General features: G+C 37.1%; 1 protein-coding gene across 1 annotated transcript in view; it reads left to right on the plus strand.

Annotated features, from left to right (window-relative positions):
- gab2 (GRB2-associated binding protein 2) overlaps nucleotides 1–16662 on the plus strand; it is a 144703-nt gene that overhangs the window by 110974 nt on the left and 17067 nt on the right. Inside the window, exon 3 of the mRNA XM_056474540.1 lies at nucleotides 9398–9623. Within this exon, the coding sequence (XP_056330515.1) occupies nucleotides 9398–9623 (226 nt within the window). The remainder of the gene's footprint in view (nucleotides 1–9397; nucleotides 9624–16662) is intronic.

The raw sequence follows: 16662 nt of genomic DNA on the forward strand, positions 1-16662 counted from the left end.
CTCAGTTCAGTGTGGTTTAATAATCACTACTGAGAGTCCAAGTATTGAAGAGCAAATCCAACGATGCGCAGCTCTACAGATCCCGAACCATGCAAGCCAGCGGCGACAGCGGAGAAGGAAAAAAAACTTCACTAAATGGCGGAAGTGAAAAAAAAACCTTGAGAGAAACCAGGCTCAGTTGGGCACAATCATTTTAATTTCTCCACTGGCCAAACGTCTTGTGCAGAGCTGCAGTCTCAGTGGCGGAGGCTGGAAGCTGGCCTCAGCGAAGACTCTTCTGTCTCTGGAGCGTCACAGGAATCAGTTTCATGTTCTCCACTCCTCAATGACCATCACAGTAGCTGCTCAGGATTCGGCCAGGTCCAGGATATGGAAACCTTGGGATCATCTCGTCGCTGGTCTTGGATCGAATTAGTGACTCTGCATAGTCTGAGGGCGTCGGGAAGAGTAACCCCAGGTGGAAATGGAGAATAAAGAAAATAATTAGCGTAGCTGATGTTCACAGTGTATATCAACAAGACGCATAACCTGTGTGGAAGCCCCCTAAGTGGTGCACTAAGTGTATGCTTTACTGAACAGATAGATCTTTAATCTAGTTTTGAATTGGGAGAGTGTGTCTGAGCCTCGGACGTTATCAGGAAGAATATTCCAGAGTTTAGGAGCTATAAATGAGAAGGCTCGACCTCCTTTACTCGACTTTGCTATTCTAGGTACTACCAGAAGCCCTAAGTTTTGAGATCTTAAAGAGCGAGTTGGATTGTAGCGAGACAGAAGATTGGTTAGATAAACAGGAGCTAGATTATTTAAAGCTTTAAATGTAAGAAGCAATATTTTAAATTCAATACGAAACTTAACAGGCAGCCAGTGTAAGGAGGATAAAATTGGGGTGATGTGATCAAATTTTCTAGACCTGGTAAGAACTCTGGCAGCTGCATTTTGTACTAATTGAAGTTTGTTAATAGATTTAATAAATAAACTCTTCATATGTTGTTTTTATTTGCTACCGTAGAGATTCTTTCAGCATTTTTAAGCAAATTGATTCAATCTGAGGTTTGTTAATTGTCACCTAAGGTATTGATTTAGTATCAAAACGGAGGTATGAGATTCTGTTATTATACCAAATCCCAAATTTTGGTATCAAGCCAACCATAAAAGTAATATGAATGTTTGTAAAGGTTTTGCAGTTTGGCACATTAGTCATGCCCGATCACATTCGCAGACTTATTAAAAAGCAGCTTTACATATTTAATTACAAGTCAAGCTCCAGAGCCACACCAAAATATTACATCATCAGCATGAACCAATGCTAGATAACCACCCACACCTAACGTTTCCAGAATCAATCTAAAAAAAACTTTGTTTTGGCCTTATTTGACTTTAAATGAACCCATTTCTATTCATTCTTCAGTTCAGCTTAAAGTATTAATATTGATAACAAAGCATAAAGTAGGAAATGGGGCATCAGATTTTCCTGTACCTCATAAAAAGCATTGACTTTTACATTTACTGAGATTACGGTTATGTGCACTAGCTTACTAAAAGGCACATGCACACCACTGGTATTGTTGTTCCATTATGCAGAAGAGTAACCCTAAAATGACCAGAGATGCTATTAAGAGCTGACGTCAATCTCATTAAGGAAAATGGATTCTCCCAATTTAAGGAATGCAAATGGTTCCTGGCATGCCATTTGGGATTGACGTATTGTTGTCTGAGTGTTCATGGGACTCGGGAGACAATAGCAGCCTGTCTTGTCTGGCCGTAGGTTGTGGTGGAGAAGTCATATCTGAAGTCAATTTTCTGGACTCTGCCCTCGACCCCTGAAGGCACTTTTCCTGAAGTACTGTCTCTGGTTGACACTGTTAGGGAAATTGCGTTTCGCTTTTAACCAGCCAGGCATAAAAGGGGGAAAGTGAACTCGGACGGTCCTTCCAAAAAGGCCTTTTATTAATATCACTTGTGGAGAGATGAGCAATTTGGGTTTTTATAGTAATATTGTGTCCAGTTTACTGAGCAATCCCACTACAGAAGGTTATATATATATTACATTTTAAATGTGTTTATTAACACTTGGGTTTAAATTTACTACCCTTTTGTTTTGTTCGGGATGAAAACATCCACTAAATTAAACTGCTGTAAAATTCATCAGATATTTTTTTTTGCATAAATCTGTTAATCAACCCCAGTCCTGATCAAAACTACAGAACTGATCAAAATTACAGGATTTTAACTCTTTAATTGGCAAATTTATAAATAATGTCACTGATTTGGTGAAAAATAAACACACAAAATGGCATACTTTCAATATAAAAAGTAATTGTGGACTGGATTTTTAAAAACTTTTATCACAGTTTTGGACATTATTATTACATTGCATATTTAGATTTTCATTATTTCTCTCTAGTTTACTGTTGGAGGCTGTTTTTGCCCCATTGACTTCCATTATAACCACATTTGATGGTGCATAAATACAAAGTCTGTTTTTGTTTACTCTATGTAGTTCTGAGAGCTGAGATGCATATTTTGATATTCTCAGACACATCAAGGTAAGCGTGTTTTTTGTCAACATTTAACGCCTCGTGACTAAATATAGGGCGCCAATGTGATCGTGCACACCAACGTGCAAAATGCCAGCTGTAAAAGCGTAATTTTTTAAGATGTCAAAACCTGCTCCACCAATCAGATTAGCACTTTTGTTCACGTGCACGGACCTGCTGAAGTTACAGTACACACCACTTGGAGGCACTCAAGCGCAAAACTGTCAATCCGAGTGCACATTGAAAAAGATGCCCAGAGACTCATTAACAGGCAGCCAGTGTAAGGAGGATAAAATTGGGGTGATATGATCATATTTTTTAGACCTGATAAGAACTCTGGCAGCTGCATTTTGCACTAACTGAAGTTTGTTAATAGAGGATGCTGTTCAGCCAGCAAATAGAGGATTACAGTAATCCAGCCAAGAAGTCATAAAAGCATGAACTAGCCTTTCTGCATCTGAGTGGATGTGAATGTGATTAGAACTACAAACTCAGCTTAAAAGTGTAAATAAACTACAAACATGGCAGACATGCAAGATCAACTATAAAAGTAGGGAGGCTTCAGATAAGTTGTTTGAATAAAATTTCAGCCAACTGGTCAATAATCATATCATATTTTCCGTGTTATCTGCAACAACAATGTGAACTTGTGTCAAGATATGTTTGGACATTAACTTCTCAATGCATAAATACCCAAAGACCTGAGGAGATTTCTGTGCATGAAAGACTCAGCAGATTATCCTGCTGCTGCTTCTCCAATATGGTAGGTAGTTAAATATGAAAGAAATGAGGATGATGTGTGGAGATGATTGACATGGGACGTAACTAAGCAACATAACGGTATGTTAACAAGGAAGTAGTATGATCCAAAGCTTCCATACTCTTCTGTTACACACTCAAATGTATATACCTTTCCTTCACACACAAAAGAACATACTTTTAGAGCGTAGTATAAGTATGCAATTTGGGACACAGCAACAGTATCGGACAGATGTTGTTTTCCTTTTTCTACAGCATCTCTCCTACAGTATGAGCAGATTATATCATTAGGTCATATGGTATACCTAATTTCGTATTCAACATATATCACATTATCCTCTCTCCTTGGATGACTTTTGTAGTGAGGCAACGTGGGCAGGAAATGAGATGAAGATAAAGGCTGCCTTGTCTCTCTCTCCACACCGGACCTACTAATTTCAGACTCCTGAGACCCAGCAAACTAATTGTATTAGATTGTGATTGCCCTACCAATAAAACAGAATGTGACACAGACTACACTGGAGGCCAGATGGGGAGATTTGGGCATTTTTTAAAGGGGTTATGAACTGCCTTTTTTATTATCATGGTGTACTCTTCTCTGAAGTCCACTTATTTTATTATCCAGCTTTTCACATCAAAATAGGTCATAAATTTAATGCGATGGGGTATTTTCTGACTTGTTTTGACCACCAGGACACATTGTTTTTTTTTTTAAATAGATGTGGTGGGTTGTAGATTCCTCTGATTGGCTGAGAGTTTAGCATATTTAAACATTGTTAAAAAGTTGCGTGAGCACCCACATAGACTTCTGCATGTATGTTTGACAGCCATTTTGAACAAATCTTTTATGTGACTCGAGAACGATGAGTCCTCTCAGGGAGTGATTCGTTCATTCACACATTTGTTGGGGAACATTAGGTGGGGTAGAAGATTAGTTCCTTTGTCGAGTCTTCTATCGCGTTTGAGTCAATCATTTATCAGGTGAAAGACAGAAGCTAATCATATGTAGTCAGAGCCAGAAAAAGATTTGATCCAATCATTAATTAAGTCCTCGGTTTTGAGTCATCTCTTTACATGCTGTCATGTGCAGTGTTTGAGGTAATGCATTATGTCCAACGTCTAACCTAAAATCAACCAAAATTCAACATCTAATGATGTTACAGCTTCCTGTTGTGTGGATGTTACCACTATGACGTCTATCAGATGTTGGATTTTGGTTGCTATACCTGACAAATAAATGTCAGTATTTGACATCAATATGACATTGGTTTAAGATGCTTTGTAACACTTTTCCTGAAATCAACCAATTATCAATGTCATTTGACGTCATCATTGGACGTCAAAATATACATTCTCCTTAGACACTGACTAGACATTGGAATTTTGGTCACCTGATCTAAATTTAACCTAATATTAACGTATTATGATGTTGTGTGGCTGCTGGGGTTTTTCTTCAGTTTTTTTTTTTTAATGGAAGCAAGTAAACCAACAGCAGCCTACTTATTTGGTGAAGCACAGAGGCCTATTACTCATCCTAATTCTGTCAATAACCCATCACAGGTCCTTCATGGGCTCGTCCACTTACTCCTTGTCATCCCATTTGCCATTAGCTTCAGATAATCAAACATAACACAGCCGTGTGCCTTCCCTTGCATTAATATACCTCATTGCATTAGTCTGTATTACGTGACAGATGCAAACCATCTCAAACTGATCACCTCATTCCCCCATCTCTCATTCGCCTCTCTCAGAGGAGGGTCACAGAGTGCTCGCTTTCACTAAATCAATACAGAAATGGCGGTTAGTGGACTCTGAGCTCCCTGTCATGGTTGACCGCTTATACAAAGTCACTGGAGGAGTGCTGCCTGTTTTAGCCTTAGGAGCTTCGGGCTCCTGAGAAACAATGGACTAATTGATAACCTAGAGCAGATCCCTGACACTGAGCCCTGGTCTGCTCATGTTCTGCTGTTTCGAAGACAGGAAGAACGGCTATCTTCTATCTTCTCTGTCATATATTGCTCCCTGTGCCCCGGGCAGTGATCTGACCTTATTTATGATGCGAAAGCACTCCCATCCTCTGTAGCGAGCTGTTATCATATATGTTGCACAATTCTAGTGGTTATTCAGACCCTAATGAACAAGAACAACTCTGAAAAGTTGTAGCATCTCTATTAAGCAGTTAACTAAACTTGCAGACCCAAAAACTTTCAACCCAGTGCTTCCTGCCTTGACAGTTTTATGGTTGTTGATGTCTTTTAAGCTTTCTAAGAAATCAATCTGTGCCAATCCTAGAATGTTCTACTAAATGCTCAGTGGAGTTACAAGGAGAAATGGCATTTTGTAACAATGCTTGTACTGTATTTAGTCCCGCAAAATATAAATATAAAATATTTCAACCTTAATAACTTTATCTAGTTAACTGTGAAATTTTGTAACTCACTTTTTGTATGTGCAATGTAATTTTGTGTGTTTATTGAAGTAGTCTAAAATAGCCTACGGAGGTAGAGGTTCTATATTTGAATATGAACCTACTTCACAACCATTAAAAAAAGCTTGTGTTGTATATAGTATAAATATGAATTGTATGAATGGAATTCAAACATACCACCTTCACCATGTTGTGATTATCACATGGCCTTCCAGCATGAGTTGCTTTACTTGCATTCATAAATCCTCTCACATGGCCTCATGGGATAGTAAAGAGTCCAATGAATGTACCCCTTCAGAATTTAGGTGGAAGTTCTAGGCCTTTCAGTTAGTGTGATTTCCTGGCAGCTAGCTCTCTGCAACTCTTACATAGTCGCCCACTGAAGCTAAGCTGGGCTGCGCCTGGTCAGTACCTGGATGGGAGACCACATGGGAAAGCTAGGTTGCTACTGGAAGTAGTGTTAGTGAGGCCAGCAGGAGGCACTCAACCTGCGGTCTGTGTGGGTCCTAACACCCCAGTATAATAAAGGGGACTATAAAAAAAATTGAGATCCCGACTCTCTGTAATAATAATAATATTAACAAGTCCTTACATTTATATAGCACTTTTCTAGACACTCAAAGCGCTTTACACATTGTGGGGAATCTCTTCATCCACCACCAGTGTGTAGCATCCACCTGGATGACGTGACTGCAGCCATATTGCGCTGTACCGCACACCACACACCAGCTGATCGGTGGAGAGGAGACAGAGTAATGAAGCCAATTATGATATGGAGATGGTTAGGGGGCCATGTTGGACAGAGGCCGGTGGGCAAATTTGGCCAAATTTGTGATTTTTAATGACCACAGAAAGTCAAGACCTTGGTTTAACGTCTCATCTGAAAGACGGCACTCACAGCAGTATAGAGTCCCCTTCACTAAACTGGGGCGTTAGGACGCACACAGACTGCAGGTTGAGCACTCCTTGCTGGTCTCACTAACACTACTTCTGGAAGCAATAATTCCTTACATTGATATATCACTTTTCTGGACACTCAAAGCGCTTTACACATTTTGGGGGGAAATCTCTTCGTTCACCATCAGTGTGCAGCATCCACCTGGATGACGTGACGGCAGTCATATTGCGCCAGACTCATAGACTGTAAAATATTTTGATGTAGTATCCTTGACGTCACTCATAGGTTTCTGAAGAGCGCAAATGAAGCTACAAGTAGGCGCGGCCAACTGTCGCCATTTTGTTCGCACGTCATCGCACCCACGGCGGGATACCAAACAAGGGTAATTAGGCGGAGAGTGAGTGGAGCTACAGACACCTGCTGGCATTTTGCTTGGACCTGGCAGACAGATTTTACTTTGGGAGAAACGCTTAAAACTCTATTACCTGCGACTCGTTTGTGTTCTGACCACATGTGCTTGGTTGTACACTATATCAATAAAGTGTTTAGACTTTTAAAAACACTGTTGTAACACAATGAGCCACTCAGCATTGTTCTTATGACGTTTTTTAACAGGAGGAAAACGCGAAATACGTCCAAACACTGCAATTATAGTCTGTGTTAGTAAATGCAAGACTATTGATGAAATCCAGGCATACAACTGTATGACAATGCTTCAGATGACTATTCTAGAGCCTACAGCTAATCAATCTGTCAGATTCTGGAGGGCATTACAGCTCTAAAGAACATTATAAATGATAAATGATCTTAAATAAAACAAATACATTTATAGAGATGGTATATAAGTATATAATTTCACTCACCAGGGAAACGGAGGCCACGTGAATGGTTTGTGTGCACAATTAAGTGCACACAGCATACCATATCATCTGATAATTGTAAAAATTCACTGTTACTACAGTGCTACTGTTGCTGATAACTATATATGTATAAATCTAACATAATTTGTACAACCCATATTTATTTTTAGTATAATTTTCAATAAATGATTCAGTTATTCACTCATAAAACTTCATGTTCCATTGCTAGATGTGTCATTTTTGGAGAATTATTCAGTGGCATATTTTTTATGGCTGGTTGTCGCCACCTATTGGTTAGATAATGTAATTGCTGCCTACTGTACAACTGCACAAAATGCATATGACGGTGATTTTAATCTTTACCATAAACATCAGTGGTTAAATCTAAACTATAAACTCTTATCCAAGTACTTCTTTGTTTGTGACTGTTTGTAACTTCATAACTAGCATATCAACTATCGATTTTAGTGTTTTTTAAACATATTTGTTTGCAGCGATTCAAAGGAATAATAAACAAGCAAATCACTATCATTTATAATTTTTGTTGCGTGGGGGTTGAGATCCCAAACTTTTAATGGGTAATCATGCAGCTTACACTGAATGCATTGATGCAGGCTAAACAAGTAATGACAGAAAGCTTTAATAACCCACAAATTGATAACCAACACCTTCTTAGAAACCCACCACATCATGAATAACCTACCACAACTACTTCTGTCATCATTATATTTTACAGGAAAGCCAAATAGATCTGCTTTCATACATGTGATTTGAATGACTCAAGAGGCGTTACGAATTTATAATTAATCTACAAGTTTAAAAAAATTATTAATCCACATGTTCCGAACCGTGGGTTGTGATGCGTACGACTAATGAATCAACTGTGATTTGTTACACCCCAACACACTAACATCAAAACTTTTGTTAGTATATATTTGCTTATCAAAGTGGTTTAGTAACAAGCTAATAGCAAGTACTATGAACATTTAAGTTTAAGGAGTGCATGTTTCGCAGAGCTGCATCTATTTTAGAGCATTCCCGAAAAGTCATGGTTAGAAAGTTGTTACTGTACACAGCAGACAGCAGGATTAGTTTATCAAACATCTAGAATATATAAAGTCAGTGTGTAATGCGCCCACCAATTCCCAAGATGCTTGAAAAGATGTTTTTGCTACTCATTTCAGCAAGTATGTAGTACAACAGTGAAAGTGCAGTAGACCTGCCTTCCCGCCCACTCTGCCTACTCCTTCATTGCCTGTGTCTCCTACTCTCTGCCCTTCTCAGGGGCAGACTGGTGTACTAGTAGGAGGAGGGTCATATGCACTTCCTGGTTTTGGCTCAACGCCTGGTCTATTTTAAGTTCAGAGGCCTGAGATTTTTCTTTGGTGAACCCGTACTGTAGAAATCAGGGATGTCACAGAGAAAACAGCCCACAGCAAAGGCCATGATGTTCACATAGCTCTGCGATGACGTAGAAAAACAGATACCAATCAAGTGGCTTGACTTGCAGGCTTGTAATAATTCTGTACAATGCAGATACAATCTTCCCTCTTGTCCTAAACCAAGACGGGACATCTGTATTCACTGAATACAATACTGTGCACAACCCTCAATCGACTTTTTTTCCCCCAGACTTCATTGATCTTCATTGTAAAAGAAATGCACAAAACGTGACTTCAGTTATTGGATCTCATAGATCTGAAAAAGCAGCATGTTCCTCAGAGTCAATAAATCAAATAATGAACTTCTCATGTTTTGGATGATCGATGCTTTTGTGGCATCGTTAGTTTTGCCTAAGGGTTATTATGAGGTAGACTCACACATTATCTTAAAATGAAAGCAAAACAGGTTATGCAAATTCCTTGTTGTGTATGTCAAATTCCTAAAGATCTGTTTTTCTTGTTCTTTCTTACAGATGAGCGATCGTCGAGCATTTCCCGCTCATTGACCAATGAGCTGAATAGCTCTCTGGCTCCACTGATTGGTGAACGTAAAACGTCTGTGCCTGCCCACTCCAGTCAGCCAATGCTGTTCACATTTGACATACCTGTACGCCATTCCCATGGTCCCCTGTCTAACAGCGCTCCGCAGGACTACCTCTTCCTCCATCAGTGCATGAGCCGCAAGAGTGAGAGTGCACGGTAAGAGCCATGATCTCAAGGAATGTGCTCAGATTACACACCTATAGCTTACAGACCTATAAAAAAGAAAATGTTATTGTAACAACAGAAATCAGTCCAATGTACTCAAAAAATGTGGACAATTACAAAAAGCCTTTATTCACATGGCTAAACCTTAAAAAAAACCTACACGTTTCATCAGGGTAACAGTGATCAGGTGCTACGGAGTACTACGGTCACATGACTGATTTAAATATCTCAACAACACTCAAAATATAACAAACAGTGTCAACTATCATCATTAATTCAGCATATATAGAGGGGGACATATATACATACACAGATATACACATGCATATATATATATATATATATATATATATATATATATATATATATATATATATATATATATATATATATATATATATAACTAATAAGCAAATATGTACAGATAAATACGCTTTAACATGGCATATACCTACATATGTACACCCATACGAACACACATATATACATGTACACACACACACACACATATATATATATATATATATATATATATATATATATATATATATATATATATATATATATATATATATATATATATATATATATATATATACATACATACACGTACACATATATAAACATGTACACATAAGACTGCATATACAAACACATTCATAATCAACAATATATGATGTTAATCTGTAAAACATCTATAGGAAAAAATAAAGAAATCTAATTCGCCATGTATAGATCCAAAAAGTCTCTCTCTGTTTTAATCTTTTTATCCTGTCTCCTCCACTTGTAGAATTATAAATATGTTCAATATCAACTATTTTCAATGAACTAGGATTGCCGTGACTTTTTATAATGTAGGGTCATAGGATATTGTGGATTACAAGTACATATCGCATTTTTTATGCTCCGCAAATCTCAATTTTAATTTTCTCTTAGTCGTTCCTATAAAAAAATGTTTTTATTGTGTTCAATGTTGGAAGTACTTTGGTTTTATTTTACTCAAATATACACTGTTAGATACATTTGCTGTCAGAGAACTACCTAATTATTATTTGCATATATTCAAACTAGGCACACAATCAGCCTACAAACCTAAAATATATTGCTCCGGGTATGTTCATTCATTTATTTATTCATTTTGCTTCGGCTTAGTCTCTTATTTATCAGTGGTCGTCACAGCAGAATGAACCACCAACTATTCCAGCATATGTTTTACGCAGTGGATGCCCTTTCAGCTGCAATCAAGTACTGGGAAACACACACACTCATACACTATGGCCAACTTAGTTAATCCAATTAATTTATAGCGCATGTCTTTGGACTGTGTGCTCCAGGTATGTTTCTTTACCCATTTCAGATGACAAATTCTCATGAGGGCGCTGTCGACATTTTTGCAAACTGGAAATATGTTAATGAGGGCAGTGGTTCCCAACCTTTTTATCAACATGGATCTGTCAACGCTTGACAATTTTGCCACAGATCGGGAGGCTTTGGTTCGTAGGTTGATAAGGGACCATCAACCGTTTTCTCAGAAGATGACAAGCTGACAAAACATTGCTGTCACTCTAATACAACATTTAAAGAGAAAATTACAAAGCACTGCAGTGTTTGGGTGTTCTGTGTTTGTCTGAGATAATTAGTCTAGCGAAATGTGTATATTCTATACAAGCTGTAGCTGATCGGTCAGTTCCTGTCACGTGACCCGCATTGGATTCCCGGCATTCATTCAACTGGTTGTGTTCATTCATTCAACGCGAGCGCGTAATGTTGAAGTATGTTGAAGTAATTTTTCAACATAAAAGATTTTTCAAAATAGAAGATCGTTCAGACTATTGATCATGCTAGATAATACATAAAACGGAAATAATAAATGATTTCTTGTTCAGCCCGGTACTAATTGATCCACATACTGGTATCGGTCTGCGGCCCGATGGTTGAGGACCACTAACTTAGGGTACATTTTGTTGTGCATTTCAGATGACAAATCCATTAGAGGCCAGTCTTTTTTTTTTTTTTTTTTTGCAATTTGGAAATATGTTATTAAGGGTGTGTTTCATTGCATATTTCAAGTGACAAATCCACTATAGAGCCATTGATTTAGTGTTAAAATGTTTCACAAATTTAAAATTAATACAGAAGTCAGAATGAATATGTTATGGTTTAAGTTTTTTACAAATATAATCTTGATCTTCTTATTCTTGATAATCTTAAACCTTTATATATATATACGATTCAGCATAATTCAGCATAACATTCATTCATTTTCTTTTCAGCTTAGTCCGTTTATTAATCAGGGGTCGCCACAGCGGAACGAACTGCCAACTTATCCAGCACATGTTTTACGCAGCGGATGCCCTTCCAGCCGCAACCCATCTCTGGGAAACATCCATACACGCTCACTCACAACGGACAATTTAGTCTACCCAATTCACCTATAGCGCATGTCTTTGGACTGTGGGGGAAACTGGAGCACCCGGAGGAAGCCCACGCGAACGCAGGGAGAACATGCAAACTCCACACAAAAACGCCAACTTACCCAACCCAGGCTCGAACCAGCAACCTTCTTGCTGTGAGGCGACAGCACTACCTACCGCGCCACTGCGTCGCTGATTCAGCATAACAAATGTATATATATATATATATATATATATATATATATATATATATATATATATATATATATATATATATATATATATATGCATAACAAATGTATATATATACATTTGTTATGCTGAATCGTTTTGACATTTTAATTTCACACAATTTTTTTTACATGTTAATGTACACAAAAATCACTTTTGTTCATTTAATTTGATGCAGACACAAAAAAATAATATGTCTCGTCTTTCACCCATACACATAGCACCTATCCTGGTTTTACCTCTTGTCGTCTGTCACTGCGATGTGAGATCATCTTACAGAGATATTAATGTTATTAGGTCATAAGCAAAAGCAATTTCAGATTTAAACAAACACCAATGAGACCTTCTGACAAATTCAGCAGCGTGCGGTGACGTATTGTCATGTTTGCAGAAGGATTCACTTACAGGATGTGCTCATCAGTCATTTCACCCCGATTCTCTTCCTTTGATTATAATCCCAGTGAAATAATGCCAAGTGAAACAGGGTTGTGATATAATGCCTCTCGCTTATCAAAACAAATTCATTTTAGCCTCAAAACGGAGTCTCTTCACACAATCAGTTGGCTAAGCCTGGAGGTTCCTACAGAAAGTAAATATATGTTTTTTTTTTTTTCTTTATCCAATGTGTACAAGCCATGCCAGTTTTACTGGGGAAATGTCCATGATATTCATGACTACCCAAAACATTGTCATAATAAACATTCTCCATCAGGCTCTAACAGACTGACTGCTCAATACACAGAAAAAAACAGCAACAACTAGGCACAGAACATCTGTTATAAGAGCGAGACAGAGAAACATTGCCTCCAATGGTTGAATGGTCACATTACACACATGCTGTTTTGTTCTTACAGTGTGTGTAATAGAACAGTGTTGTCATCTACATCTATTAACAATGTTTTTGCTGATTGACTTAAATTGTATGCATTAGAAATTTTAAATGTTTTATTACGTTGTTTAAGACTGGTACACTGAGAAAAAAATATTTAATTACTTATTTAAAATAAGCTGAAACAACACAATTCTGGAGATTTTTTGGGGGGACAACTTAATTCTTATGTTCAAATCACTTCAATTTGTTATAAAAACTAATAAGCTAACTCAATACTTCATGTTGTTCCAACACAAAACGATTGTGTGAAACTCTGCATTTTTACAGTATAGAAATAAAACATGATTTACTTACAGTGTTTATTTTATTGCACATAGATCATAACTTTAACTCTCATAATATATTAAGTTTTGACTCTGAAAAGGTGCATAAACATTTTCTAACAATTGCGTTGTTATTTAATAATATTTACAAGTAATATTTAAAATAGTAATTAGTTATAGTTACTAGTTACTTTTCACAAATAGTAACTTTAGTAAATGAGTTACATAATTATAAACTAAAAATTATAAAACATAATTATAAAACTAATTACCAGGTAAAGTAACTATGGCGTTACTTAAAAAAAAACTAATGTCAAATGGCTATAAAAGAGACACACACACACACACACACACCTCAGAGAAAGAGAGGTCCTATGCCTGAGAGAGACGCTGCTCGCATGAAAACCGCTTCAGTGTTCTCAATTGTAGTAATGCCAATTTTATTGTCAGTTACTGCATTGTAACAGGGGGAAACAGTAATTCAATCGATTTCTTGTTACTGAAAAAAAAAAATAGGTGTTAGTAACGCTGTTTATATATAGGGCCCTTATTCCCATCACAGATATACACATATATACATTTGGCATCATAATGGTTCATGCATAATTTGAATTTTTAGATTTTTTTATTAATAAAAAGGGTTAAATGCAGTAGTACTACAGTGAAACATGCTTCATTACAAAACTTTTTATTCACTCATTAACGAGAAGTTTGCTGATCAAATACAGAATGTTTTAACTGAACATTATTGTCTTTTTATTAAATAACAGACCCAAAATGCAAAAATACTGTACAGATTTTAGATGCCATTTTTACCACCAAAGGCCATATTTTCCTCAAAACCAACTGAGCCAACTCATGTTCTTTAGTTTTTTGAGTTCATACAGTATATGATCTGCCTTATTGGATTTGTTACTGGCAATGTGTGAAAGCCCGGTAGTGTTGAGAATGCCTTGGGAATGTATAGAATGCCTGATGGTTTTAGGCAAAGTATGAAATATCATTTTTTTGTAAAGATTTTGCATACTTTTCCTAGGCTTTCTATACAATTCCTAGGCATTAGAATGACAAGCATCATTTAAGTGTCAGAAGAGCACAACAAAAGCCTTTATTGATCATTACGTATTTTAAAGTGGAAGGAATATGAAATAAACATATGATGTTCTTACTGGAAAAACAATGACAGCAGAACTGAGATTGAAGTATTTGTTACAATAATGTCTTTGATGTGGTTCTAGGCCAGTTATGTACTTTGCCGCACGGCAACTCTGCATTCTATAGAATGCCTACACAATGTATAAAGTAGCAATCATTTCATACTTTGACTTTCGATTTTTTGGCATTTTATACATTTCATAGGCATTCTATAGAATGCCATATTTCACACATTGCTGGTAACATATACAAAAGTTGAAAAGGCATTTTTTTTCTGACTGACAGTATTTTCAGATTCATTTTAATTGTATTGAGTTGAATACAGTATTCTGTTTATAACATTACGTTACATGAGATTAAATGTCAAAAAAATATATGTTTAATATCAAGATGATATCTTAAGCTAAACAAAAAATGTCATCAAAGTATATAGTTAGGTCCATAAATATTTGAACATTGACACAATTCTAACATTTTTGGCTCTATACACCAACACAATGGATTTAAAATTAAATGAAGATATGCTTTAACTGCAGACTGTCAGCTTTAATTTTAGGGGATTTACATCCAAATCAGGTGAACGTTGAAGGAATTACAACAGTTTGCATATGTGCCTCCCACTTGTTAACAGGCCAAAAGTAATTGAACAGAATAATAATCATAAATCAAACTTTCATTTTTAATAGTTGGTTGCAAATCCTTTTCAGTCATTTACAGCCTGAAGTCTGGAAGGCATAGACATCCCCAGACGCTGGGTTTCATACCTGGTAGTGCTCTGCCGGGCCTCTACAGTTCTTCAGTTCCTGCTTGTTCTTGGGGCATTTTAACTTCAGTTTTGTCTTCAGTAAGTGAAATGCATGATGAATCGGATTCAGTCAGGTGATTGACTTGGCCATTGCATAACATTCCTCTTCTTTCCCTCCAAAAACTTTTTGGTTGCTTTTGCAGTATGCTTTGGGTCATTCTCCATCTGCACTGTAAAGCGCCGTCCAATGAGTTCTGAAACATTTGTCAGAATATGAGCAGAAGATATTGCCTGAAACACTTCAGAATTCATCCCGCTGCTTTTGTCAGCAGTCACATCATCAATAAATTACAAGAGAACCAGTTTCATTGACAGCCATACATGTCCACGCCATGTCACTACTACTACCATGCTTCACTGCTTACTATGCAGGGTTATGAGCAACTCCTTTCCTTCTCCATACTCTTCTCTTTCCATCACTCTAGTACAAGTGGATCTTGATCTCATCTGTCCATAGGATGTTGTTCCAGAACTGTGAAGGCTTTTTTAGAACTACAGTCTGGCCTTCCTGTTTTTGAGGCTTACCAATGGTTTCATAACATCTTGTTGTGAACCCTCTGTATTCACTCTGGTGTAGTCTTCTCTTGATTGTTGACACATACACATACACCTACATCCTGGAGAGTGTTCTTGATCTGGCCAACTGTTGTGAAGGGTGTTTTGTTCACCACGGAAAGAATTCTTTGGTCATCAACCACAGTTGTTTTCGTGGTCTTCTGGGTCTTTTGGTATTGCTGAGTTCGCTGGTGCGTTCTTTATTTTTAAGAATGTTCCAAACAGTTCTATTAGCTAGTTTTCAGCCTAATGATGGCTTGCTTGTCTGGTAGTGACAGCTCTTTAAATCTCATCTTGAGAGTTGACAGTAACAAATTCCAAATGCAAAAAGCACACTTAAAATTAAATCTGGACCTTTTATCTGCTCATTGTAATTGGTATAATGAGGGAATAACACACACCTGGCCATGGAACAGCTTAGAAGTCAATTGTCCAATTACTTTTGGACCCTTAACAAGTGGGAGGCAAATATGCAAATGGTTATAATTCCTGCACTGTTCACCTAATTTGGACATAAATACCCTCAAATTAAAGCTGACACTCTGCAGTTAAAGCACATATTGTTTGTTTCATTTCAAAACTATTGTGTTGGTGTATAAGAGACAAAAATGTTAAAATTGTGTCAATGTCCAAATATTTATGGACCTAACTGTATATTAGATGGATGGATGGATGGGTGGGTGTATGGATGGATGGATATATATTATTTCTCTTA

The sequence above is a fragment of the Danio aesculapii genome, chromosome 15, assembly GCF_903798145.1.
Source record: "Danio aesculapii chromosome 15, fDanAes4.1, whole genome shotgun sequence".
NCBI classification, from domain to species: Eukaryota; Metazoa; Chordata; class Actinopteri; order Cypriniformes; family Danionidae; genus Danio; species Danio aesculapii.